Below are 27,403 nucleotides of genomic sequence, written 5' to 3' on the forward strand. Positions count from 1 at the left end.
CTCGATGGGTACCGACCTCGTGTCAGACAGCTCTGGCCTTGCTGTGCTACTTCTGACAGCCGACTGTCACTGGCATCCAGCCGGCTCACCACACTGAAGCGGGCTGGAGGCCAGCTGTGCAGGCCGAGCGAACGCGCGAACAAAGCACACTTCTCCACCACCACCAACAACCTCTGGCGAGATGAAGGGGCGGCCCGACTTCCTCCTGCGGCAAATCGCGACATAAATCTGCATCCCCCTGACCCTTGTAAAGCGATGACCTGAACATGATTTTGAGCACACACGCTCATTCACAGCTGGCGCTCTCCTTGGGAGGGCGACACATGGACACATGCCGCGGTGCTGGAGGTCAAAGACACAGGGGGGGAGGAGGGGGGAGCGGGGAGCGGGGGGGGGGGGGGGGGACAGCGGGGGAGCAAGGGAAAGGGGTGAGGAACAACAGGAGTGACCAGGCTGCTTGCTTGCTGCCTCACAGGAAATGGGGAGAGGGGGGTGGAAGAGTGTGAGGAGGAGGAGGAGGAGGAGGTGAGACAAACATCCAGAGCAAAAGCAAAACGGCTTCACCTCAAACCTGCTTTTCGCCTTGGCCGAGCAGGCGAGTGTAAGATAACACCTTACAAAGAACAAGTGGGGGGGGGGGCTAGTGTTTGTTTAAAGCACAGCAATAACGTGGACTTTGTGTTTGTTTCAAGGCTCTCTTGCTGCTAGATCGAGTGTATAACAGGGCTTAGGCTAGAAAAATACACCTAAACCGCACACAGTGGGCACTGCAAACAGAGGGAGGCCAGTGAAGCACGAAGCCAGTGTTGAACTACCAACAGCTTGCTGGAACAAGAATCCCTTTTGCCGCACACCTATAATTATAAAGTGTTGGGTGTTAAGTGTAAGAAATGGCTAACTGTGAGCATTCGGAGTCCAGTGATCATAAGCCTTGCCAAATAAGGAAATTAGATTTTTGGGAGTACCAATTATTGTTGGTTGTACCCTTTAAATTTCAAATAATTTAGTAGCTTTTTACAGAACTTGAAAGCGTACAAACTTAAAAGTTGATATCTACTTAGCTTATAAGCAAAGTCAAGAATGATTGAACGTAAAGAGTCACTTTGGTATTTTTGGCTCAGGTTTTTATCATAAGTGTCTGACAACGTTTTGTAAATGACCCTACAGAGAAATAAAAGTTTTCTCTTTACCTTTTGCTTAATCCGGTCTGTTTGTTATTATTATCATCTCGAAACCAGTTTTAAAAAAAAAATGGGTTCTTGGTTGGGTGCCTGAAGTAAGGTCTGTGGGTTACCACAAGCTTAAGAGATTAGCACTTTTTGTACGACTACATTTGCAGTAAATAGCCCTCTTGTGAATTTTGACGCTTTTACGCGTCTTAAAAAAAGTGGCTAAACATCATCAGCCTTTAGCTTCGTGGTGGTTTAGTTTGTTTATTGCCTAACTTTAGCTTTTTACTTCTGACAAACTTGTATTTATGCTTATCTATTTGATTTACAGTTCAATGCAAACTTAGCAAGACAGACTTTTTCCTCTTAAGAATTAACATTTGTGTGATAAACAATTCTTGTTGATGAGGAATGCGAACACTTTTTCACATCTGCAAAGTAAAAAGAACAAAAGCACAGGAATAGCTCAATGTTCAGAGGGGGCTGCTGAAGGCTGCTGGGAGATATGCGAGTGTTGCATATGTGTGCGATGATGATGGTAAGTAAAGACAGGTGAGCCCGCGTTGACTTTTCCAGGTTATAAATCCTGCGGGGGCAGTTACGGTACAGAGGGGGCCAGTCTGCGGCTCCCAGGTGTGGGAAGTCTTACCCCAGGATGTGTTCGCAGATAAGCCTGCAGTAGTCACTGTGGGAGCTGGTGATGAGGAGGAGGACCTTCCCGGCGGTCTTCATGCTGCGCAGCCAGGCCTTGACAGAGTCAGAGCAGGGCTGCAGGTACCGGCCCGGGTCCCTCTTCAAACTGGGGAAGTAGGTCCCTGCGTCCTCTGTACACAGACACAGTCAGAAAAGTCAGATAGATAAAGAAAGAAATGAAGCTACACCAAGCTTTGTAAAGCATCAAGATACATATATATAGAGAGAGACGTGCACATTTAGGACTAAGAAGAGTCTTCAAATGGCTGAAATAAATCACAATGGACCATCCTCTTCACAGAATCCAATAAAACCTTTTAGGAGACAGACATCAAAGGACACATGCTTCCATTTCTTACTATTACAGACTAAATATTTACAGATCGAGCCAAGGGTGAATTCTCCACATTAATTTTCACGGAGATAAAGGGTCACACACTTCTGAGGCACAGTCAATGGGCTTTCCTCACTTTGAAGCCCCCCAGCTGCCCGTCAGTACATCCTGTCAGCATACTGTACAGAGCTAAATATGGCAGCGCTCTGATCTGTGTTACACAATCCCAGTCCATCACAGAATATACCTCTTCACCGAATGTTCTCAGCAAAGCCTCATGAATATACAGTAAAAAACCATGAATAAAACATAACCTGTAAGGAATAGGGACACTTTGATGCCGATTCGCAACATATAACGGTACGTTCATGTGTGAAGACTAGGTTTACGAAATGTGCAATTGTTCTGGTATTGGGAGGGAACTTCTTAGGGGTTTGTAATTACAGGAAATGAGACTGTTTTGTAATCCTGATGAGTTACATAGAAAAACACCACCCTTTCCTTTGCTGTGCGATTACTTTTAAATGGCATGATCTAATGATGTAAACAAAATTTCAATCCAACCTTTTCGAAACAGAGAAACGGGGCGAACTGTACATGCTATTTGCTCTCGAGCTGAAGAGGGTGACCAATGAGTGAGAAGTGGCGTTACTTCTTTCACAAGCAGGAGAAAAGAGGACTTAGGAGCACGGGGCAGGTTGTGGATGAGTGGTGTGTATTCATGAGCTTAGGTGTTTACCCTGGCAGAGAGCGCCGGCCTCTCGGAGTCAGATAGACTCTGTGGCCCTAAGTGTCCTAGTTATGTTTTTTTTGCCTGACACATGACACAGTTCTGATGTGTTCTTATCAGTGTGAACATCAAAAAGCTCCATGGAGTCACATTTTTGTGGCAAATCAAGTATACAGATCTGAAGCTTTGATGTTTTTACCCAATAGAACAACACACCGATAGTGTTACTACAGTATTCTGAGAGTCGATTGTAAAAAAACAAAGTTTTCTGAAGGTGTCGCAAGGCAAAAAAGGTCATTGGGTCACCAAAATGAAATGGGTTTATCCTCTTAGCAGCATGACAACTGTCTATTCCATTACAGAATATCTTGTGTGCACTGCTGACATTTTAAATTAAGGATGGTGCAAGAGGACAGCTCAGCGTGTGTCCACACTAGTCAGGGTTCATCCTCATGGGAGCATCAACATGTTGAGTGAATCTCATGTTACTCTGACAGCTCACGTTTCATATTCATTCTTTACAAAACTTTGATCCCATGGTTGCACTGACGAAAGGTCATGAGATCACAAAAAGCAGTAGAAAATATCCTCTGGAGACCATGAATATTCCTGCTACATGTCATAGCAGCCCCGCCAATTAGTTGTGTAGATCTTACTCTATGACACAGTTAACAACATTATCGCCAACCCGTGGCCCTATTGCCAGTTGGGTAAATCATTAGAGCCTGCGGTACATGAACTAATACGGTGTTCGTGTTACATAGTACAGACCATAATTACAAGCAGAGGGAGAAAATGTCCTAAATTGTAATTCATAGGAATGGGAGATCTTCCCTTTCTTCCCCTGCTGTTAGCATGGCATGAATAAATGAATTATTTGGTAATAAACTGATTTTTATCAACCTCGCTGTCAGCTCATATAGACATAGGTCAGACATTTTCAAAGTGGGGTCCGGGGACCCACAGGGGTCCTTAAGGCGTTTCCAGGGGGTCGCTATGAAAAAGGGGAAACATGGATTTTCAATATGAATACATCCATACGTAACAATGACACAATGTATGACTATTTTGGTGATGGGTTTTACACACTTTCTGTTATAAAAAATGTAAAAGCAAAGATCATATCAGATGGGGGACCATGGGACAACGTTTAAAAAAATCAAATAGGTGTCCTTGGATTAATTTGTTTCAGCTTAGGAAGCACTGGAATAGGATGTGGGTTCTGAACACCTATAGATTCCTATTGGGACCTTTAGAGGATAAAAGTTTGCTTTGAAGAAAGGAGATGAACCACTGGGCCCTGACTTCATGCGTGGAAACTTGAACTTGAACCGAGACACTTTGGGTCTTGGGGGGAGAGGTTGAGCCTTTTCAAATACAGTTCTGTCTGCATTGTCCATTAGAGGGGTTGTATATTATGGCACCTCTGCTTAATAAGCTTTCGGTCTTTGTAGTCACCTCTTGATCATGAAGTAACCCTGCACAGAGAAACTGAATAGCGGCTGTTTATGTATGTTTCCTACTTCCTGGAGTTGAGTACCCCAAATATTTTGACATCAGAAATTGCTAAATAACAAACTACTCGGTTCTTGGGCGTGAGCCTAAAATGTGGATGATGGGTTTAAGCGGCTCATGAAAATCCTGCAGTGAGCGTTTGAAAAGCTTGGACATGCTGCTCTCCTGTGGTGGAACACAGGATTTGCTTGAGGGAGGGAAAATGCTCTATAAGGCTTTAAGAGGGCAGTGGAGGTTTCTAACCAGAAGATGACAACAAACACAAGCAAGCAACAAGCAAGCAAGATCCCAATCAGGAGCCCAAAATTCACACCTTTAAAAATGTTTTATATGTAAACATTTGGTTCCAATTATCAGCAATGTTTTTCTTTCGTCTTTTTCTTTGTATCCACAAATATACCTTCAGTTCAAGAGAAAAAGCAGGTTGCCACATCAACATCAGGCCCTCAGTGGGGCTGTTTCGTCCTCTGGGACCCGGCAGTAGAAAGCCTGTCCTGCCTCATTACCCACAGCCAGGGAGGTCAGCTGATGGAGGTTAAGAGAGCTCCCCTGCCATCAAAATCCCATGTCGCACTGATGTGTGTGACAGAATAAACAATTGATCTCGCCACCCTTGTGTTACATTTGATCAGATGCCACGCTGCAGAGATGCAGAAGCTGTTTTATTCCACGGGGACCTTAAAATGGACCACCCAAGTACACAGCTGAAACGAGGTCCCTGGAAAAAGGGTCCGCCCATGTTGTACCGTATCAAAGTAGGTTGTGGATTTTGTGTATAATTGCCAAAATACCCAACCAAGGAACAAAGGACAGATAAAGCTTCCATCTTAAAAGTAAAACCATACACGGCAAATTGCAAAGCTGTGATGTTTGATGCAGGTGTATATAAGCAAAGCCATGTACTGCTGGCTGAAATGGCTCTAGTAGTACTGTCGTAGTATTGGGGATACTTCTTTTTAGAATATAGATCGCAAACGGCAGGAATAGGAGTCACTTTCTCACAAAGATCTATGTATGAAACTCTCAATGAGAGATCCGCAGAGTCTAGTGAACAGCAGCAGGACAGGAAGTGATTTGCTGGATCCAGCGACTGCTTATGTGGATGCATGTGAGTAAACCCTGATCTGTTGACGTGACAGACCGGCACCTCTGCCTCTTTTATGATGGATTACTTCCTGCATTAATGTCAAAAATGTTTGGATAATGAGTCTCACGACTTCTGTTGAAATCCATCATAAACTTGGTAAAACTGCTTCAGTTTGTTTGTTTGGGGTGCCTTCAGCTCCGACACGGCCTCGGTGTAACCTCACAACGACAACTTCCTGTTTGCATAACTGACGTCCGACGTCTGTCTGGCATTAGGTCGACAGCAGAGAGGCCAGGCTAATACTGTGGTGCATTTTGGGACCGAGCAAAGGCATGTGATCAATCTACAAGTCCCGCAGAGAAAAGCATATTTCAAACTCTACTGAGGCTATCACCAGTGCCAGCTCACTTCACGCAGGATGCGGGTGCTGCTGAGTAAAATGTGCGTCTGCAGGCTCCGGCTGTGAAGGGACTGAAGTGCCCCTGAAGGGCCCGCAGGGCCTGTGGTTGGGCACCGGGCCCGGACGCCTGGAGAGCTGCCCAACGTCAGAGGGAGAACCGCAGCCGACAGTGGCTCAATCTCTCTCACACATCAAAGGGGCCTTGACAGGATGCACAAATCAGCAGTTTCCAGTGCAAATTAGGGGCGAGCACGGGAGCGTTTCACAAACAGCCACACCAAAAACGTGCTGAGGGGACAGAATCTAAGAGGCACGTTAGTTTTCTTTATCAAGTTAATGAGCAAGGGAGATGAAGGCTATCAAAACAAACATAGATACATTTATCCATTTCCTCATTATACATAAGGAGCATCAAGCTCTGCGTATATCTATATATATGTATATATATATATGTATATATAGCAAATGGGGATGATTTCTGAAGGGAAGCTATAATCTCAAGTGTTTTCCCTGAAGCATCCACACAAGCTGTGTTTTCCAGCACCTGTTGGAACCATGTTGAAAACAGTGGCCGGGCCATTTTGTCTGTGGACTTTCCGTTTTTAGCACAATGACCGCAAATTGCTGCATTATGTCCCTCTCGGTGCACACAGGTTTTTTCCTTTTAAAAAAAAAGCTTGGACAATAGGGCACGTTCTTAACATATACAAAGTATGACGTTGATGTGTAATATACAGTACACTGTAACAGTACATTGGTAGAATGTGATATTAAAGTACAACATCAAATGTTTAGAGCTAGATTCATACAAATGTTGACATCATGGTAAAGGTAGGTTTTCTGTTTAGGCGCTGTGTTTGGATAGCTACTTAATTTCACATTTACACACGTACTTTACGTCGGCACAGACAGTAATGTTACAGCAACGCAACACACACCACATGGGTCGGTCAGTAAAGAAGATATAGAGCTCACAATTATTCTCAACCGCAAGTCAAAAATCAGCCGTGGAGGAACAACATTAAAACATTTGGAACAACTAACTTGATCAGACACTTGGTGTATTTTATTTCATTCCCATGCTGTTCTTCTGCCAACAGCACATGGTCTCTCACTGACACAGTCCTGCTCATAACGGATGCTAACAGCTAACGTTGTTGTAAACATTTCCCGTTAAATATCATTTGTTCTGCCAATTTGTTCTGTTACCTTGACCCAGATGAGGACAAAAGAACATACCAAAATGAGAAAGCAGGATGTGCTTTGTTTGCGGTTCAACCGACTGGTTTGATTGGTGGAAAGTGACATAAGGAGGCTGAATTTAGACTATAAGAGTAAGACCGTAAGAACTAACACTTCGGATGTGTTGTATGTTGCGTTGTGCTCATTAAAACACTTCCCGCTGGGTTGCAACTCCAATTCCACGTCTCTTCTCGTCATTTTGCCACAACAACGTTAACGGAGGTTGCATTGATTTGATTATGACACGTTCAAGCTCTACTCAGAAAAGAATGCGTATCGGGTGAATGTAAATTATAATGCTATCATGTGTTTAAATGTAACCTTGTAGAATTTTGTTTTTGGTGGGAAGCGTGAATAACGTTTATAACAATATAAAATAGATATTAGAGATGTAATTTGACATTTAGAATTGTTGGTACTTGGCAGGGCATTGGATGGACCATCTGTCGATCAAACTGTTGCCGAGGCCAGTCGGGAGAAGAGCAAAAACATCTTTGCCCTCAGTGCCATTCTTTGCTCCTCTTCCATTGAAGAAATACTCTCAAGTTCTGATATAACTGATGCTATTGCAATAACAATTTACATAATGTACATGTAACTACATCATGACAAGTGCTAGGCAGGAACTGTTCAAGCAATCACGAGAGCAGGAAACTCTTTACTCATTCACACGAATAAGTCGACAATCAGATCGATAGCAGATTTCTATGAGTGGTTATAGATTCTTTTTTTTTTTTGTCTAAATGATTTCTAATTCCAAAGGTTTCCATCCATGTGAAGAAACGCTGCCGAAGCACAGCAAAAAACCGACAATAAAAAGCCAGATGAGAAACAAAGGAATGGTGGTTTCTGGACATATGTGTGCAGATCACTGTGGGGGGACAATGACGCCAGACGCACAGTCACTCTCCCCTCAGAGCAAATGTGAAGGACACTGCAATCTGTCATTACACCAAACCAGAGCTATGATTAGCCGGAGCTATCTTAAGAAAACTGTGAAGATTCCTCGAGGTCTGATCTCAGGGAGCATCACATATTGTATTATGAACCCTCGCAAAACACTGTGGCTTAAAAAAATGTGCAGAAGCATCTGAGATACATCGAAAGAAATTATTCCAAAATGTCCCAATTAAAGTTAATTAAAAGGAGTTCAATTACCCGTTAACGTATATTTAAGTAAGTCTATATTGGCTCAATGGTGCTGACTCACAGAAGAACAATTAAAAAAAGCACAGAAAGCAAAATGTGGAACATCCTGAGCAAGTCCGACCAGGTTCCTTTTAATCATAGGGGGTTTATGGCACTTCAGTGATGAATGATCCTCCCATCTCAAGGTGCAATCTCCGTAAACAATAGCTCCGGGCCAAAAGCAGCATGTTGGGAGTCATCTCTCTCTTGGCAGACAACGTTTCTGCATCTCGACAGTCCTGGTTGGTTCTTTTTAGTCAGGTTGTGTCAGTTATCTCCCCCAAATCTTCCATCTTTATTTCTTTTTTTGTTTCTTTTTTTTACTATTTCTCAGTTTCACATTTTTAGCTGTGTGAGTCCAACATAGTTTTTGCAGAAATGGCTTTCTAAATTCCTGCACGAAATACCCCAACAAACACATCAATTTCCAGTGCAGATGTGCAGTTTATATATAGTCGTCTCATGGTCACAGCGGCCGTGCAGACTGGGCTCGCTGTAGGACATGTGATGAAGTGGAGAGAGTGCTCTCGCATGCTGCAGTTTACTTAAAGAAACTCCAAATTAGTTCGAACTGTATATTTGACGACTCTGTATCGATACAAAAGGCAACGTCACAGTTTTCGTATAACAGTTTTTTTCTTCCTGTAACAAATTGATTACCCATCACTGATCATATGCATGCAGCACTCAATGTGTGAATATCCCGTCGCTATCATTCTGTTGGATATCGTGACATGAATGAACTGGAAGAATGCGACTGAAATTGATGTGATGTGATCGTCTGATGTTTTTACTAGAGAAGACTTAGATTTAATTACCCCGGTTTCACTCCATAACTTGTGCGGTTAGACAGGATTGCAGGAGAGCAGAGCCGAAGTGAAAAGAAAAAGGATAAACTCTTATGGTGTCTTACCAAAATCTACGACACCGTCTGGCTAAATACCAACAGTGTGTCAAAGCAGAGAGAACCAAATCTTTTTTTTATATCAATTTTAAACATGCCCTTGGACCCAAAGTTTTATTGAGTTCTTTGAGATGATTCACTTGCCCTCAACTTGAAGCCTGAATCCATGTGCATCCTAACAGAGCAATGTTAGTTTTTTCCCCCCATGTTGACAGGATCTGGTTCAACGTGGCAACAACCTCACAAATTCATTGTGTTTTTCACAACAACAGAACTGTTACTGGCTTATTAAACTGACTGCAACTATTGTTCTCTCAGGATTGAAGCACATTAAATATGGTCTTTGGTGCTTTCATCAGGCCCCAAGTGTTATTGCACACTTCAGTCTTACTCAACAGGGAGAGAGATTATGTTGTTATCTGAAGAAAAGTTAAGGTTTTAGTCAGTCCTCCCATCAGAACAACGTCTCTCTCTTCTTACAACATACCTGTGTTACCACAAAAAACAGGCAAATTACATTTGCTCCCAGTGCAGTGAGTATAATGTTCCTTAGTCCTGAAGACTGAAATCTACGGATACATATCTAACATCCAATCATATGATTATTTAGGTTTCATATCAGTCTATCCTTGTGTGTGATGCACCACTAACATCCATATTCCACAGGGCAAAGTCGATGTAGTTCATCAGTGTGGAGTGTGTTTATTTATTTGCTACTATAAAAAAAAGTGCTCAAACTGTTATTGTTGCATGCAAAACAGAAATGTAGCTTATCTGAGAGAAAACCCAGGCCAGATCAAAGCGCAAGCGCCACCACGGCGTAATTTAGCGAGTCAGACATAACAGTGTACATCCCCACCCTGGTGTGCGACGTCTTGCTGTGGAACAAATGTATACATCTGTATCAAAGCTGTAAGGGAACGGCAAAAGGGGAGTTGAATAGCAAACAGATCATTTGATACATGGAAATAGATTGACCGTGATCCTAACAAGGGGACAACTGGCATTTAAATCTCACTTGTGGATTGGTGGTGTTTACGTGTAGCCCTGTCCTCGGAGACAGAAGGCAGAGACGGGAGGGGTGAAGGTAAACGTTGCCTTTCCTGAACACACATATTACGAACTGGATAAACACCATCATGTCTCACCATTCATCATACAGATGGATGGTGTGCGAAGCAAAAATATTAAAATGTATTTTCTCACTTACCCCTGCTAGTATTTAGTCAAGCAGACAGCTTTAGTTTAATTTGTCTTGGTGTTAAAGATAATCTTTGGTCATTTTCAACCCACATTTTTGTGTCTAAGTGACTAATGGGGGCAAGAATTTTTGCAATTGTTGTGTCTAAGTGACTAATGGGGGCAAGAATTTTTGCAATTGATCCAGTATTCAACAAGAACGCTGCAACTGGCAGCCACGTAATCCATCGGAGCAAATCCTCAACGTCTATGTATGTCCACTAAAAGTGCTTCTTTTTGCCAGATTTCTATTAGAGGTGTCTGACAACATTATGGAAAAGACCCTACAAAGAAATAATCTTTAGCTCTTTGTTATTGTGTGTAACCAAGTCTCTTTCTGAAATCTCACCAGAGGTGTCTTGTTACCGGGGGACAATAGTGGTAACCTGAGTGAGAGTCTTAGAGAGGAGTCCCGGCGTTGAGTTTGTTGTGTCGGAGTACAGAAACCGCAGCTTAGTGTTATTAAAAAATGTCCAATGTCATGGCTGAATATTTAGCTGGTTGCGACAAAGTGGACGTGACGCAAGATTTAAAAGTTGAACGAGATTGAACGAGACCATAGTCTGTAAATGGGAAGTGGACGTATTCACCGCAACGTCACCCATTAGTTGCTGTTAGTTTTGAAGCCTAGAGTTTGGTATTTTAGCCGTCGCCATCTTGGTTTCTGGTTTCACCATTTTATCTTTTTGCAACAAAAAGTGACACAAGAGGTTGGAGCAACTTGAAAGCTGAGACATCAGCAGGCATCTAAAATGTTCCAATAACCTTTCATGAACTGAAAGTGTGAAAAGTGTTGAAGTTGGAAGACAAAGACCAGACAACGCCGTGGTAGCGACCTGTCAATCACAAGGTAGCCACGCCCTAAATCCTACTCTGCTTTATCTGCTATTTTACTCTAAATGGGACCATGTAACTCTTCTGAAGAAATAGTCCCTATGAACTGTTCACAGTGAGGTCTGTGGATTATCAAATCAGCTGACCGCGAGATCGCGTGACGTGATCGGAATCCTTGAGATGAGATTATTTCGTCAACTAATTTGTCAGATGAAATTCAGGCACCGTCATTGCATTGGGGTAGAGGCAGAAATCTCTGAGACAGACATTTCAAAAGATGGACAAATACAAACAAAAAAAGGTAGCATTTCAGTGAATTTCTCTGGTAAATAGATTTGATGAAAAGAGGTTGAATCATTTTTACTCAGTCACTGTCAAAACAACTGAAATATCAACTATGGCAATGAAAGAGAATGTGAAAAATCAACTGGAAGTTGGCCAAACACTTAACATACGGAGATCGGTTCTATACATGTTCCTCATTAAGAGAAATGTTCCTCTGATTTCAAAGCCATCGCTGTGAGCACATTAGAAATGCAAACAAAGACATCAAATTAACTCAACTTGCCACTTTCCAGACCACTTTAGGTCTAAGGCTTGTGGCATGGATGACTTCATCGTCTAACTTAAACCTTTATGAAGCCGTAAAAACATGGATACAGTTGCTATGTCAACATACAAGTGGCACATGTGCGTGCTCCCGTCTTGACAAGTTAATTTAAGACAACTGTGTGTTTCATTTTGAGATAAACATGGACTGTGGCAACACCAGTATCACCATAGAAATGCTGGTGTCAAAATAAAAATGTTGCTGGAATGAGTCCCAAAACCTGGAAAGCATTTTTGCACTTTCGGTTCCCTCTTCTCGAAGTCAAAGGGTTTTTTGAATGGGGTTTCGGTTAGATACCTGAAATAAGGTCTGTAAAGTTGAGAGTGAGAATCTGTCGATAACTTCCGGGTTGGCCTAGAAGATTTTTGTAGACCAACCCAGAAGTTATCATAAGAGTTATCATATGAAGTTGAAAATAATGGACTGTAAGGTTACGCACACTGCTGGTTGGTAGAAGCAGTTTGCCTACAAGACGGGGTTTTTTGGGGAGAACGTTGCAAAATTGCAAAGGGTGCAGGAGGAGAATCAAACAACAAACCACAGCTCTGTAGTTAAAGGAGACTTCACTCTATCCAGACAGCAGCCGTGCTATCAGACAGGAAGCTCACAACAATTACTCCACGTGGAGCTAAACAAATTCACCAGTCAATTTAGCAGTGGACACTGAGGTGAATGAGCGGTCGGAGACGTGGTGGATTTGATGAGAGCGTTTCGGTATTTTTGCAGTTTAATGCCATGTTTTAAAATGAAACTGCTGACTTTAACGCTGTTTTATTTTGGATTTGCTGGATTACCATAAAAGCCAATGCACGTGTCCTCTAGTTTACTGAGAGCATTAGGCTTGACTTTTCTTCACTTGCTCCACCGATGCTGGGAGATATTCACTGACGTCAAACAAACAGCTCAATCCCACATGTGCATATAGCAAAAGAATAAATAAATGAAAAGAATAAAAGCATTTTATTTGCTAATAAAATGCTTTTATACTTTTCATTTTTGCTGCAAGAAAAACCAAATCCAGTGGTTTAAAATAAATGTCCAGTATAAAAGACTCCCTATCATTTCCAGCAGCAGCAACGAGCGTGCATCGCATCGTGTGTTGTCCTGCATATGAAAAAGCCAATGGACCAAAGAATTGTTTTGATTTTCTTTCTCAAAAGAGAATGTGGCTTTAATGTCCTCCCAGTAATTACAGTGCAGAGGAGGGGTGGTTGAAGGCACCTAACCAGTGGTCATTACCGTTCTGCAGACAGCCCCCTGAGTCAAATCCTCCATGGGATTGACCAGCTATTCTCCGAGTGAGGCAGGAATCATTTTTCATAGGTGGCACTTGAATGACCTCCACATCAACTGAAAAAAGTTTCAAAGGCAACTCTTGTCTAATGGACTGGTCCAGGGGTCGGCAAGCTGTCCGATATGAATTGACGTTTTTTGAAAGTTCTTGTTAATCTGTTTGCCATATGTCCTCACTTTCATAAATTAAACGAATAAATGTTTTCCTTCCAAGGTTTCAATGTTATCCTGTTCAGGACGGCCCTGACTATGACCACGTAACAATTGAAGTTATTTCACAGCACAGTTTTGGGGAGAATTAAAAAGCCAAGTCAGCTCAAATGACATCATAACACATTAACGATTTCCTCATATTTAAAAGAATATTTCGCTCAGATCCGGTCGCAGCCATGGCGGGAAGGCACAACAAATGATCCAGTAAAAAAAAGAATGGTAAAAATGATTTTGTGCAGGTATAAACATTCTGGTGCATGTAATTTGGCAGTTTATCCTTTTTTTTCTCATTTTTGGAACAGTCTAACTGGCTGCAGCCAAAAGCAACAGAGGGAATATGGAACTATTTGAACAATTGCACAAATAATGTTGAAAAAAAAATGAATAATTCAGACGCAGATCTAAATCCAGATGTTGCCTTTTCTGTGATGCGCAAACGACCCTAAACTTAAAGAAAAATGCTATTCAGCTAATTCTGCACTATGTATATTTTCTCTGGGAGTACATATTAAATCTATTTAAGCCACTCTAATGGGTATAAAAACTTGCACTACATCCAAATGATTGTCCATTTGTACTATCTATTCATCAGCTGTGGTAAAAATCAAACCAGAGATATTTATACTGCCCGTGAGATAAATGCTCTTCGTGACTTGCTCCTTATTCATTTCCACTGAGGGATGCAGGGTTTCTTTAGATTGGAGGGCCAAGGGCTTCTGAACCTCCTTTCGCATTCTTCCCACCGTACTAAGAATGGTTCTCAGTCCTCAATGATAGTTCCCAGCCCAACACCTAAAATAAAATCTTAACCAAAAAAAACAACAACAGACCTGAGCTGAGCGAGCAGCCCGGCAAAGGAAAATCCACAGATTCCAGTATATTTAGGACACAGGCCACCGGGGCTGATAAGCACTAGGTTCACATCCCAAGACCTCTTAAAGCACATTCTTAAACGCCAGGGCCTGAGTACATTGGTAGGACTTTGATTAAAAACAAACATCCAACAGGTGAGGGTTCGGGTGAGGCTATTTAGGGCTATGAGAACATTCAGTCTATTCTTTTTTTTTTTTAAGATTCATTGCTGCCAAAAATATATGTTATGTCAATTCTATTTATCAAAAACCCAGACGACACCCTTAACCTCTAAACCTCAATTATGACCATATTCTTAATATTGCTTTCATTACTTTCATTTATATAGCAGCCATGTAATGAAAGCAGCACAGCAGCAGTCAATACAGGATCAATGTAGCTATGGGCATAGGACGAAAGAAAATAGACTTGAACCGTAACGGTACACTTTGGGTTGCAGCAGGAATGCATGTAATGCAATTACAAAGCCACAGCTGTATCGATCAAAATCAAGCGCATCAGTTCCATCGTGTGCACGTGAGACGGACGACTAAAAATGCAACTTTGCAGCCATTAAATCCCGATGTTGGGCTCAGTGATTGATGACTGTTCCCATGTGTGTTTCTTGTACACTTGTGCAGATTGGAGGTATAATATACATGTGATTTTGGCTCTTCTGCAATCTATGACTGATTTTGTCTTCAACAATTTTGGGTATGGAGACAGTGAACTTTCTGTAGCTGACAACATGTGTTGGAGTTGTCACTTTTCACTTCGGTCGAGGAAGAGTGCGAAAGGAATGTAAAAGTAATTAAAAAAACAACAACAGCACTGTGAAATGACCGTCCCCTTGGTGATGGGTCAGTTCTGGCCCCTCCAGAGATTGGCTCCCATCACGTTCCTCTTCTGTGTCTCGCTGTAACTTTAGTGTCTCAAAATCAATAAAAACAGTAGTATAGATGACTTCAATATATTTGCCTCTGATCTCTGCAGGAGCGGTCAGCATCACAGTTTGTATTTTTGTTTTTTGTGCACCATAATTATTTTGAGCTCTGCGTAAATACCGGCACTCCTTCCAAAATAAACATAAACATAATAGCGCTGGAGCTGTTAAAGATGTTGGGTTTGGCCTCTAACGCCTTTTCTCACCACTAGCACCACCTCCACAGTCAGTCAGCAGGCCCGGGTCCTCTGTGCTACCCAGAGACGATGGAGGACCAGGGGAAGGGACGTGAGGAGGGACAAACCGTGACGACTACAAATGTCAGATGCAACAGACGGTCCAAGAGCAACGGCTGAATCGCTGCAGTTAGGAATGTCACAATAGCAGACATTTAGCAGTTGATACCAATACCAACGAGATTCTCGTTACCCAATTCAATACCACTGTAAAAAACAACAACAATCAACTCTTTGAGCTAGTGTTAGGAAATTAACAGATTATAATTCCTTCTCTAATATCTATTTCATATTGCTGTGAAAACATCTTCAAACAACTGTATTTATTCAGGTTTCACACCAAAATAATTTATTTTACAAGATTATTGTATTAGTTGTATTATTTTACAACTAATTTACCTTCGCCTAATCATTTGTACTGAATAGAGCTTGAACGCATTGTAATAAATGCAACCTCCGTTAACATTATCTGTTAGCTCCTCAGGACTGTGCTGCCCACCAGCTGCTAGCAGCTAACGTTACTTAGCTCTCCTTTTCCCAATGAAACATTTCCATGTGTGTGTGCAATTGACTATCAGTGGAGCAATTGAGGGGACTGTGTGCCAAACTAGCTTACTTAAAAAATAGTGCTAGCTAACCACACTGAGCAACAGCCTTTTCAGCTATCGCTACTTAGATGCAGATAGCATTCATTTTCATTACCGCTGCCAAGGAGGTTAGGTTTTTGGTGTGGTTCGTTTGTCGGCAGGATTACAGAAAAAACTACGAGCCCAGTTTTCATGAAACATGGTGGAAGGGTGAAGCGTGGGAAGAGGAAGAACCCAGTACATTTTGGAGTGGATCCAAATCACACGGCTAGTACACAAATAATTTTTCACTCATGGAAACGGCCTTGGTCTGCGCTCTTCAAATGGCCTTCTACTAATTAACTTAGTTAATTCATTCAGCATGAATAAAAACACATGAGCAAGTGCAGGTGATGTTAATTATCCATATAATGTATTGCATACTGCTGTAATGTTCTTTTGTAGTGTACATGTATTCCATCATGGGATTTTTCAGGGCACTACAAAGTGGATACATTGACACAAATACTCAAATAAAATGGCGTACAGTAAATGTTGTGCACTCTATGGTGAATAGGGAGTTATTTCGGACACAGCCCATGCTTTTTTTTTTTCCAGAAACATTATCTTCATCCCCAAATGCATAATTGTTGTCTTCATCAAGGACCACAATGGAAATAAGTCGTAGACTTTATTGTGTACTTGACATGTTGTAGATGTGCAATTTCATGTCTACTTTCTCATAATGACAAACAAACTAAACTCAAAACGTCTAACTTGTGTTGGTTAGCTAGTTGGTGTTAGCCTTCACTACTGTTAAAATAATTTCATTAACTTTTTAATTAAATAGTGTGAAGCTTTACTCTTTTTTTTATCCAACAGATTAGAGGTTCAAGGAAAAGTAAAATTGCATTACCATTTTAATTATTTAACTAATTCTATTTTTGACTCATCTGGTAATATTTTGACTGCCTTTGGGGCCTCCACACTATCCATCCCAGACTAGATTAAATACACATTTGCAACATATCAAAGACCAAGATGTGCGATTGTGTTAGAGCATTAGAGATCTTCTTCAGCTGCTGGATAGACAGATTGCAACTCTAGCCCTGTAAAAAAAACTGCCGACTATGAGCTGCTGTGGGTGTACAGTAAAAATGAAAAGTACTGGTCATTATAGCACTTACTCAGCTTTGATTAAGATAACTGGCTCTAACGAAAGCCATTACCTGCACCAAAAATAAATCCTAAAATGAGAGCAAAATCTGATTTGGTAACCTAGAAATTCAGTGTCTCCGGCTCTAATTCCTCTTTCTCATGAGACCGACCTTTCCATAATTTCATAATGACTCAGGCAAGATTTTCTCAACATGGGAAATGTCGAAGGATGCAGTGAGGGCTTTCGGTTTGCTATTCTGACTTACAGCTAGCCTCAGGTTGGTCAAACATCCAACCATGATTTTCGTCTTTGGGTCTCTGTAATTGCAGCCAACACTCAGCCAGGAGGTCCAGCTTCAGTCCTTCCATTCACAAAGCTCTAAGTGCCTCTTAGTGGCATTTGGATATTAAAACGTTAAATCGGAACCACCGTCACTTCCCAGCTAAAACACTCTATCTTTAGCTCTTTATTTCCACTCTTTCCTGCTGGCATGGGCACATCAACCTGCAATTACTTTCTCCATCCCCCCTCAAATCTCTGGGATCAAATGGAGACAACACTGACACGAATAACTGAAAAAATACAAAGCGAGGCATAAAAAAAATAGACTACACAGAAGGAAATGTATATTGTATATCCCTGCCAGAAACAAATCGGTGATTTTAAAATTAGTTGGTTTACGGTATCAATTTAGAGATCGAATGGCAATACTTAAAAATCGCAATACATGTCGAATCGGCATCTAAGTATCGTGATAGTATTGAATCAAGAGTTAAGCATATCAACCCAACTGTATTATGTCCTGCTCAGTATATACCTTGGTCAAATTTCAATAATAAAGGACCTAATTTAAAGTTCAACTCTTCAGTTCCACTCAGCTCTGCAGAGCTTTTTAGCATCTTTCAGCAACTTGTTTTTGCTTCCGTCCCTGCGTTCTCATCAATCTCGTTTCCAGACTAAGCAGGCAGCTGTTTCCAGTCAAAACGCTCTAATGAGCCCACTGTACACTACCTGCCCAGCAAGAAACAGCAGACAACCTTAGCAGCTAGCTGGTAACTGTAGTGGAACAATTTAGCAGCTAAAGAGCAAGCTGGACAAAATAAAAAAAAATGCAAAAGGATTACAACACACACAGACGAGTGCGACTTCATTGTCTGCTCAGGTAGACATTACTCCGCTATGTCTTTACGAAGCAAATAATCATTTGCTACTATTTGGTAATGTCATGAGGGGAAGTATGAAAAAAGTATTGTTTTGGTACCAAAACTCAGGTACCAAATAATCACTAGTCAAATGATCAAACTACCAGTCCCAGTCAAATAAGAACAAAATAACAAATGTTACTTACTAACAACAATGTAAAAATATTTTTTTAAATGCATTTAAGTATCAGAATTTAGACACAAATGTGACTTAGGTGTAAGCATTGTTTTCTGGATAATGTGGAAAACAGAGGCTGTGCATGTGGGGGGACAACCTCCGTCATCAGCAGAGTTAATTAAAGCCACTGAAGGGGCATTAAGTCACGTCTGGCGTGCAGCAGCAGCATGTTAAGATGTTTGGAGGGGCAAAACAATGGTTAGAGCAGACCCTCCCCAGAAATACCACCCACGCTGCTGTCAGGAGGTGTCTGAAATCACGGGAGGAGAACTCCATATCATGCTCTGTCTGCACTGCTTTCCATACAGTACATTTCCCATCCAAATTACATGTTTATGCAACGTGACTGCCTTTGGACATACACAGCACAAGCTTACCCATAAACCTAAGAAATCTAAGTAGCCGTTTACATTAAACCTCACAATGGCCAGATTTAGATAGGGAGGCATTAATTCTGACACACCAAAAAAAAAAAAAAAGATCCAAATGAAATAAAAAAAGGCAGCCGTGCCTCACTGTGGTCACGGACACTTTCATGATGAGATGCAGTGGCATTTCTGCAGCTTAAATGCTGACTCCACCCCCCAAACCACTCTGTCATTTAATTCTAAGAGTTTACCAAAGATGCCCACGGCTCACCAAGCGCTCATCTGCGGCCGCTGAGACGTTGACAGTTTAAATGATACGGGCAAAAGGAAGAGAGGCTTTTCCAAACCAAAAGATATATTAAACAGTGGCTGGACCAATTATGACTATTGTAAGGTTGATGAGGATCATCATGTTAGTTTATATTTGCGACCCAAAAAAACAACATTTCAACTGTTGCTATATCTCTTTCTTGTGAATTCCTTTTATTTTGAAACAAGCCGATCTGTTTTGGAAATGTAGACTATTCTAATTCTAGCAGTAGATATTTTTCATAGTAAAATAAAAAAAACGTAAAGGTTGTATGTGTAACTTTCAGAAAATCCTTGTTATTAATGACACTGGTGGCCATTAAGTGGACTGCGGCTAAGTGGGGAGCAGGGCCGTCCTTCAATCAGAGGATCGGCGGTTCGATCCCCGGCTCCGCTAGTCGCATGTCGATGTGTCCTTGAGCAAGACACTTAACCCCAAAATAGCTCCCGTAGCTGTGCCTACGGTGTGGAAATGTGATAGAATCTGAATTGTAAGTTGCTTTGGATAAAAGCGTCTGCTAAATGAATGTAATGCAGTCAGCATTTCTTTGCTTGCACTCCGTAGGCGCGAGCGAGCATGGACCAAAATAGTGACGTGACATACTGTTGATAAATTGAAAAATAAATTACGATCATATTTAGAATACCGCTGCTATCTGTAATGTTCCCTATATCTTATTTGGGCCATTGGCTCCACGAACGATCAGCATCCAACACAACACAGAGTCCACATGGGAAATATATTGTGATATTGAGGTTTTAGCAGGCTAATGTACGCTAATGTTAGCTTGCTTGCTAACGTGAATAAATTGGTAGTTAGTTAATGTAGAAAAATACTGTCTTGAGTGGAGAACGTCAGCTAATTCATCCAGACTCCAAGGACTGATTTTGGCTAGCTTGAAATTTGCTAGCTTGCTGTTCGTTTCATGACATTAGCATACTCCATTTCTAGGCTAACTGTTAGCTAGTGTTGCACACTGTTGGTACTGTAGGGGAGCAGAAGAGAGGCAGGGCACTCTGGTGCGCACATAAACGGATACGATTTTCCTGTAAAAACCTCTTTGTGCTATGCTAAGCTAACCAGCTGCTGGCTACAGCCATGTACCCAATACATTTGCAGTACATACCTACCAAAGATGCTTCTGAGATAGTTTGGAAACGGTATGATTATGATATGATTCTACTGATAGACAGTACATTCTGATATTGATCTCTAAAAGCCACAGAGAAATGTCTATGACATTTTACATTACAGCTCAGTGTCAAACAGAAAATAGGGATGAAGGTGACAAGTATGCACTCATTCAACTGAGAGGATGAAGCAGGAACCAACTTGGAACAAAAACCTCACTTCTGCCTCCTGGTGTCTTAAAGCTGCACTGTGGATCCCTGCAGCAAACCACATACCAGTTTGCAAAAATCACAGAGGATATACAGACATAAACCTGTCAGCATAATGATAGGCTTTACTATCAGAAATTTAAAATTGAACTCAAATCAAGTTGTTGGTGAGTTCGATGTACATACATTTAAACACTGTCTGCTTTCTGTCAAACCCAGAAATTTCATATAACAAAGACATTTTACAACTTTCCAGCATCCATTAAAAGCTGGGAGTCAAGTTGTTTTACTTCCGTTTTATTATCACTATTAATATTTCTATGTCTCTATGTAAAGAGGTATTTATTTTTGTACATTTGCCGGTGGAAATGGGCATTTAAACCAAAGAACTGAACTACTGATCCATGCATGCCATGAAAATTTCAATAAACCAAAAAATAAAGTTGAGTGTTATTTCAGCTTGAACCAAAACTGACAGAAAACTGCTGTCTGGTATGTGTTGTCTACCACAGCCTCACCAATATAGAGTCTTCAGACTGGAGGAAAATATTGTCATTCTTTACTTTTCCAGAAAAACACCCTGTTACAAGCCACTTTGTAAATAACATGATGTTTTTAGCCATGAACACCGGTGTTTGTGCAGTTTAAAATGCAAATCCAGGCTAAAAAAGACACTCAGACAGTTCTGACTCATCTGTCAAAAAGCGCAAACACAGTGATGAATGTGTATGTTTGACTGAATAAAGGATGTTAACTTCAAGATCTGCACAACCACGTACCACAAATCTAACGTCAACCGAGATAAATCACAAAACTAACTTGTGTTAAAATGTCACCCAAAGCCAATTTCACAGGAATCCCCCTCGCTACTGCTCGGCACAGACAGAGAGAACCAGACGGAGAGAGAGGAGATGGGGGGGGGGGGGGGGCAGGCCCGTCGCTTCAGAGTGACGGTCCCACCTCTCGGGACATGGCACCCGTTATTAAAGATGACATCAGTGCAGGGAGGGCCTTCCACGTGAGGTAGATCCTCCAGGATGCCGGAGACCGGCTTGGTATAAATACCTGGAGCCCGGTGCCCCTTGGAAGAAGCAGCTGCCTCTCAGACAGACAGACTCCACTACTAAGGATATAACAGCGCAGTGCCAGGACAGAAGCCTCCCGACCAACCCCCCCCAAGCTGTTTCTCTGGAGCGTAGACCTGACCGGTAAGGTGGCTGTTTTGTTTTTTTCTGATTCCAGGTTAGTGCATGGGGAATTTCCAACTGCAAGCCTGGCTTTTACTGAGGAGAAAAGCACTGATGGCGTTACAAGTGTAATGAGCCATATGCTGTGGCTGTGTTTACACTGGGAGAGATCATAGGTGCCTGTGATGAAGTTTAGTTCTGATTAGTGTTAAAAGCGGATACTTTTCAAAGCAGCTTCTCACTTCAAGAGAGCAGAACTGATAAAAAAAAAAAGCAAGCATGCTCTGGTCGATTTAGAAATGAAACATTCTGATATTTACTTGCAACAACCAATTTTGTTGATTAACTAATGCACCAACACAGGTGCAGCAACACAGGTGCCGTGCCACTCTGAGGTTATCTCACGTGGTTATTTAGTTGCAGATTGTCAACGAGTGCAATTGCGCAGTGATGCTTCTTCTAATAAATGGATTTTGTCTTCGCAGGTTTAGCTTCTCAAGATGGACCTGAGGGTAACAAGCCTTCTCCTCGTCCTCCTAGCTTTGGCTGAGGCGACCCCTGACAGGTACTACCGTGCAAAAGCGAGCAAGTCTGCCTACCCGGTGAAGAGTCAAGGTGAGTCACGCATGTGTCATTTCTCACCAGGGTTGCCCGTGTGAAAATGTTTTTTACTCTTAAGAATAATCGTGGTGTTAAGGCGATATGCTGAAACCTGCACAAATACAGAAGGCTCAAATTAAACTGGGGGATATAAGCAGGAGTAGCAAGTACTTGTGTTTAGTATGACAATTAAATTCCAGCTGAGACCATTGTTCATTTCAAATCACTGCAGGCTGCACAGTTAAACTGCTCACAGGCTGCATCCGCTCCATTAGCCACCCGTCTTTGTTCAACAATTAAAACAAATCGGGACAAATGAACCTGCAAAATAGCACCAGGTGACACTTCAAGTTGCACTTACAGACTTTTAATTGAAACCTGTGATGCTGAAAAGCAAGGGAGCAGGCGTCCACCAAAGATGTTTAAAAGAAACCCACAAACCAAATATAGAGTTCCAGCCTACACTTGCACATATAACTGCAGTTCACTTTTTGAAAAAATAAATAAATACAATAAAGTCACAGGTCACTGTAACCCACTGTCAAATCCAGTTAAGGATATAACTTATACCACTGATCGAAAAATCATGATAACCTGTGTGAACCCTGAAAATATGGCAGAGGAATTTCTTAAGTGCAGATTCAAATGATTGTCCTAGTCAGCACTCACATCAGCACTACTCCTGACCGTTCTGTAAGATCGTCTCTTATGCAAACTGTGGGCTCATACACATCAGTAAATGAGGCGGCCCAGTCGCCGCCCTCCTTCATTAACTGTCATTAGGGTGCACACCCAGCAGGTCCAGTGTCCATTGGCTTACAGCAGGAGGAGGCTGTGGTTGAACTGGCTGAACTGCTGTGAACATCTATAACTGTATACAGCTGTGATGTGGAGTATAGCTGTAAAAGAGCACTTGTGCTCTGGATAAATAAAAGGTTAAAGAAGGAAGCAGTTCTGCACGCGTCATAAAAAAACAAAAACAAAGCAGTGGTCATGGTGTAATTGCCAGGATGATGCATAACACTATCTTCAAATTCTGCTTTTGACACTTGAGGATTTATTTCTCCAGTTTGGTTTCTGAAGAGGTTCTGATGTGGTTTGACTGCCTGCCTCAGCATTGAAATAGAACAGAAAGTCGACAATAAGAGCCTAAAAATCAGACAAATCTTCAAAGCAGATGTTGTTACCACGTTGCGGGCACGCCCTAACAAACTGTTTTGTGGTGTTAAATTCGCGCCGCGTAATTAGAAAGAAAAAAACACGACTGCAGAGAAACGCAGTTCAAACAGTGAATCCAACAAACAAACCATAGCAAGTTTACTGAAGAGCCTCCGACTAAAGGGGGTGTTTATTGAAGGCAACGCAATTAAGAATGGATATAGTTTGAGCATAGTAGTACTTTGCTGTGTTAACAGGTCATACGAGGTTCAGCTACTGCGGCCAGTATCATCACCTCCTGTTTGTGGTGTTTCTGGCTGCAAAAAAGTCCACTTCTGGCACAAATGTGCTCTGTGGGTTTTCAGGCACCTCCTTATGTGGCTTGAAAATGACAGCCTTGTCAAGGCATTTTCTACTCGAAACATTTCGAAAGAGAGATCAACACTGTTGGCTTTGATTCTTTGACCTGTCATACATTTTGGCAATAGCGCATCCAGAATTGTTATAAAAGGAATGCAGTGTGATAGAAATTATTCTCAGAGATTCCTTTTTGAGATTTCCTTCAAAAATGAAATAAATGTATGACGAACAACTTAAGAGAGAAAACAACTGGGCTAAGGCACCAGGAGTTCCCTGGAGGCTGGCCAGGCAACTTTGTTGCAAGCTATTCCTGATATCTCTGTCCCCTCGTTGCGTGTCATCTCTCCGCTGTCAAACATCAAAATAACAGAATAAAAAAAATAAAACAGAAGGGAAAAAACAATGTCTCTACGGCCACATGTTGGTTTTAAAGGGTGGGGTTATTCTTTTGTTGACTTTTGTGATAAATATAGATTTGGGAGTAAAATAACAAACTCTTGTTATACACCAATTTGACCTTGCCCACAAACCCTACACTATGTGGCAGGAAATGCACCGAGGTGATGTTGACAACTTGCAGACCACTAACTATACATTCAAGGCCATGAGCAGTGCAGAAAATGAAGGGGTGCAGTATGGTGTGGGTAAATTAAACAAAAATTCACAGGAGCTGGTGTGTTGGCTCGCATGCCAACAGACGTAAGTAAACTTTGTGAGAACATCACCTCAGACCAGTGGTGCTGTGAAGACTATCCTGGGAAAAAGGAGTGCTGTCCCCACAACCCGCCCTACAATCATAGGGAGTAGTGTTTTATATCAGGTTGCGGTCATATGGAGAAGAATCTTACGTCATGCATTGAAAAGGCCCAAGATAGCCATTTCTTGATCATAATATACACCCCATTTCAGTTTTTCATTTCCTTGGGAAATTGTTGTCTGCTTTTATGTGTATTTTATTTATATTTTCACCTGCAACATGGGGAATACTGGGTCGTACCATTTTAAGTAACAGTTCCATTTATAAACATCAAACTTAACCAAATTGATCAAATTGATCCCTTGTGTTGTATATAAAATCAGACTAATTACATCGCGTGTCTGTATTTATGTATTCCCTAGCCGCTACAGGCTACCCAGGTCCTCCAGGTGAGCCAGGTGAGCCAGGACCAATGGGGCCATCTGGACCTCCTGGAAAGAGTGGTATGGGACATACTGGACAACAAGGCCCTGCAGGTCCTCCCGGACCCCCTGGCTACTCTCAAGCTGGTAAACCTGGTTCCCCAGGTGGCCATGGAAAACCAGGTAGCCCTGGCATTCCTGGTCATAAAGGTGAACCTGGCGCAACTGGACCAATGGGTGCCAGAGGTGCACCTGGTTCATATGGATCACCTGGACCTGCTGGAATTTCTTCAAGTGGAAAACCTGGACCATCTGGCTTCCCTGGGTCAGTGGGACCAAGAGGCGAGCCTGGTTTGAAGGGACATCCTGGTATTCCTGGTCTTCCTGGGACCAAAGGAGAAAGAGGCATTGGAGTTCCTGGGGCTCAAGGACACTCAGGCGCAGTTGGACCAATGGGCCCATCCGGAATGCCTGGCAAATCTGGAGTTGGTATGCCTGGTGCCACTGGCTATCCAGGAGAACCTGGCAAGGGTGGTGTGCCAGGAAGAGATGGCGCTCCTGGGTCAATGGGTATGACAGGACCAAAGGGTCACACTGGGGCTCCAGGTATTGGAGCATCAGGGAAACCAGGCCAGAATGGTAGCCCAGGTATGCCTGGACCTATGGGTTCTAAAGGTCCACAGGGTCCATCTGGTCAGCCAGGCTCCCCTGGCATGCCAGGTGTTGGCAAAACAGGCGAAAATGGAATACCAGGTAGCAGAGGAGCCCCTGGTACTCCAGGAACCACTGGTCAGAAAGGAGAGCCAGGCCCAACTGGTTTTACTGGGCAGCCAGGTGCTCATGGTCCTAATGGCCCAGCTGGTTCACAGGGTGCAAGAGGATTCCAGGGTGAGGGAGGCCCACAAGGACCCAAAGGCGACACTGGTATGGTAGGCGCACCAGGCCCAAGGGGAACCAAGGGTGAACAGGGAGCTCAAGGTTTCACTGGAAAACCAGGTTCCCCAGGGGCAGAAGGTGCTCCAGGAACTCCAGGGCATAATGGTCCTCAAGGTCAGAAGGGTGTACAAGGCCATGCTGGTTCCCCAGGAATCCCAGGTGGAAATGGTGCCCCAGGACTCAAAGGACCCACAGGCCACTCAGGAGGACCAGGAAAAAGTGGTGAGAATGGAAGGCCAGGATCTATGGGACCAGTTGGGCCCCCCGGGCCATCAGGTCCCTCTGGACTTAAGGGCCATCCAGGTCTTCCAGGCCCACCTGGCCCAGCTGGCATGACAGCTAAGGGAATTTCTGGTCCTCATGGTCCACCTGGAACTCCTGGTGCCAGAGGTCAAGATGGTCACCCAGGTTCTGCTGGTCCTCCTGGTCCTCCTGGCCAACCAGGAGAGACGGTCTACCACCATGAGAAGAGCATGCCAATCAAGTCCCACGAGGTTATGATGTCTCATGAGATGGTGAAGGCCCCCATGTCTGCCTTCAGTGCTGTGCTGACCAGAGCCTACCCAGCAGCAGCAACCCCTATTCAGTTCAACCAGGTTCTGTACAATGGGGAGCACCATTATGATGATCACAGTGGTGTGTTTACCTGCCAGATCCCAGGCCTCTACTATTTCAGCTATCACGTGCACGTCAATGGTGCCAATGCACTGGTGGCCCTCTACAAAAACGAGGAGCCAGTTATGTTCACCTATGATGAGTACAACAAAGGCTTCCTGGATCAGATGTCAGGCAGTACTGTTCTTATGTTGGATGGTGGTGACAGAGTCTATGTCCAGGTCCCCGATGAGGACAGTAATGGCATATTTGCAGCAGATAATGTTCACTGCGCATTCTCTGGGTTCTTGATTGCCTCAACGTGATTTCACAAATTCAAATAAACCTCAAAACCATACGAAACATTGAACTACTACTAAATTCGGTATTAATGAGTAAAAATGTTTTAAATATATGGTCCAAATTCCCCACTTCACCGTGTGTGTCTTTGTAGTTCTAAGAAACATGAAACAATATTGGAAGAAATCTTAAGTGGTGCTTTACAACTGCCTGTAACATTTACAGCACGTCTTTTATTTGTGTTTGTTTTTATTAATGTCTGTTGTTTAAGAATTGTTCTGTAATATACATCAAAAAACACACTAAACTGTTATCTCTAATACTCATGCATGATATGTTATTAGAGATCAGTACATTCTCACAAGCACTGTGATCAGCAAAACACAGATTGAGAAATTCAAACTGCATTTTTTTTTTTTTTCAAAACAGCTATGTCCCATTGGATGTGTTAAGTTATGTACCACTTACTGACCAAAACACAGAATAAAACTTATCCTGAAAAATATCCTGTGTGTTGTTCTTATTCACAGTATGGGTCCTTGAC

At 42.4% G+C, this 27,403-nt stretch overlaps 2 protein-coding genes across 2 annotated transcripts in view; one reads left to right on the plus strand and one right to left on the minus strand.

The window, feature by feature from the left end:
- Positions 1-27,403, minus strand: part of nt5dc1 (5'-nucleotidase domain containing 1) — a 51,642-nt gene that overhangs the window by 20,591 nt on the left and 3,648 nt on the right. Inside the window, exon 7 of the mRNA XM_079180189.1 lies at positions 1,819-1,993. Coding sequence (XP_079036315.1) covers positions 1,819-1,993 — 175 coding nt within the window. The remainder of the gene's footprint in view (positions 1-1,818; positions 1,994-27,403) is intronic.
- Positions 21,701-27,352, plus strand: col10a1b (collagen, type X, alpha 1b). Its single transcript, XM_079179828.1, has 3 exons — positions 21,701-21,813; positions 22,278-22,407; positions 25,030-27,352. Exons 2-3 carry the CDS (start codon positions 22,293-22,295, stop codon positions 26,883-26,885), a joined length of 1,971 nt encoding a protein of 656 aa, XP_079035954.1. The 5' UTR covers positions 21,701-21,813; positions 22,278-22,292; the 3' UTR covers positions 26,886-27,352.

Source organism: Pholis gunnellus, assembly GCF_910591455.1.
Source record: "Pholis gunnellus genome assembly, chromosome: 19".
NCBI lineage: Eukaryota > Metazoa > Chordata > Actinopteri > Perciformes > Pholidae > Pholis > Pholis gunnellus.

Coding starts and splice junctions, on each gene's coding strand:
- col10a1b (XM_079179828.1), top strand. CDS start 22,293: ATGGACCTGAGGGTAACAAGCCTTCTCCTCGTCCTCCTAGCTTTGGCT. Junction 22,408..25,029: donor CTACCCGGTGAAGAGTCAAG/GTGAGTCACGCA, acceptor TGTATTCCCTAG/CCGCTACAGGCTACCCAGGT.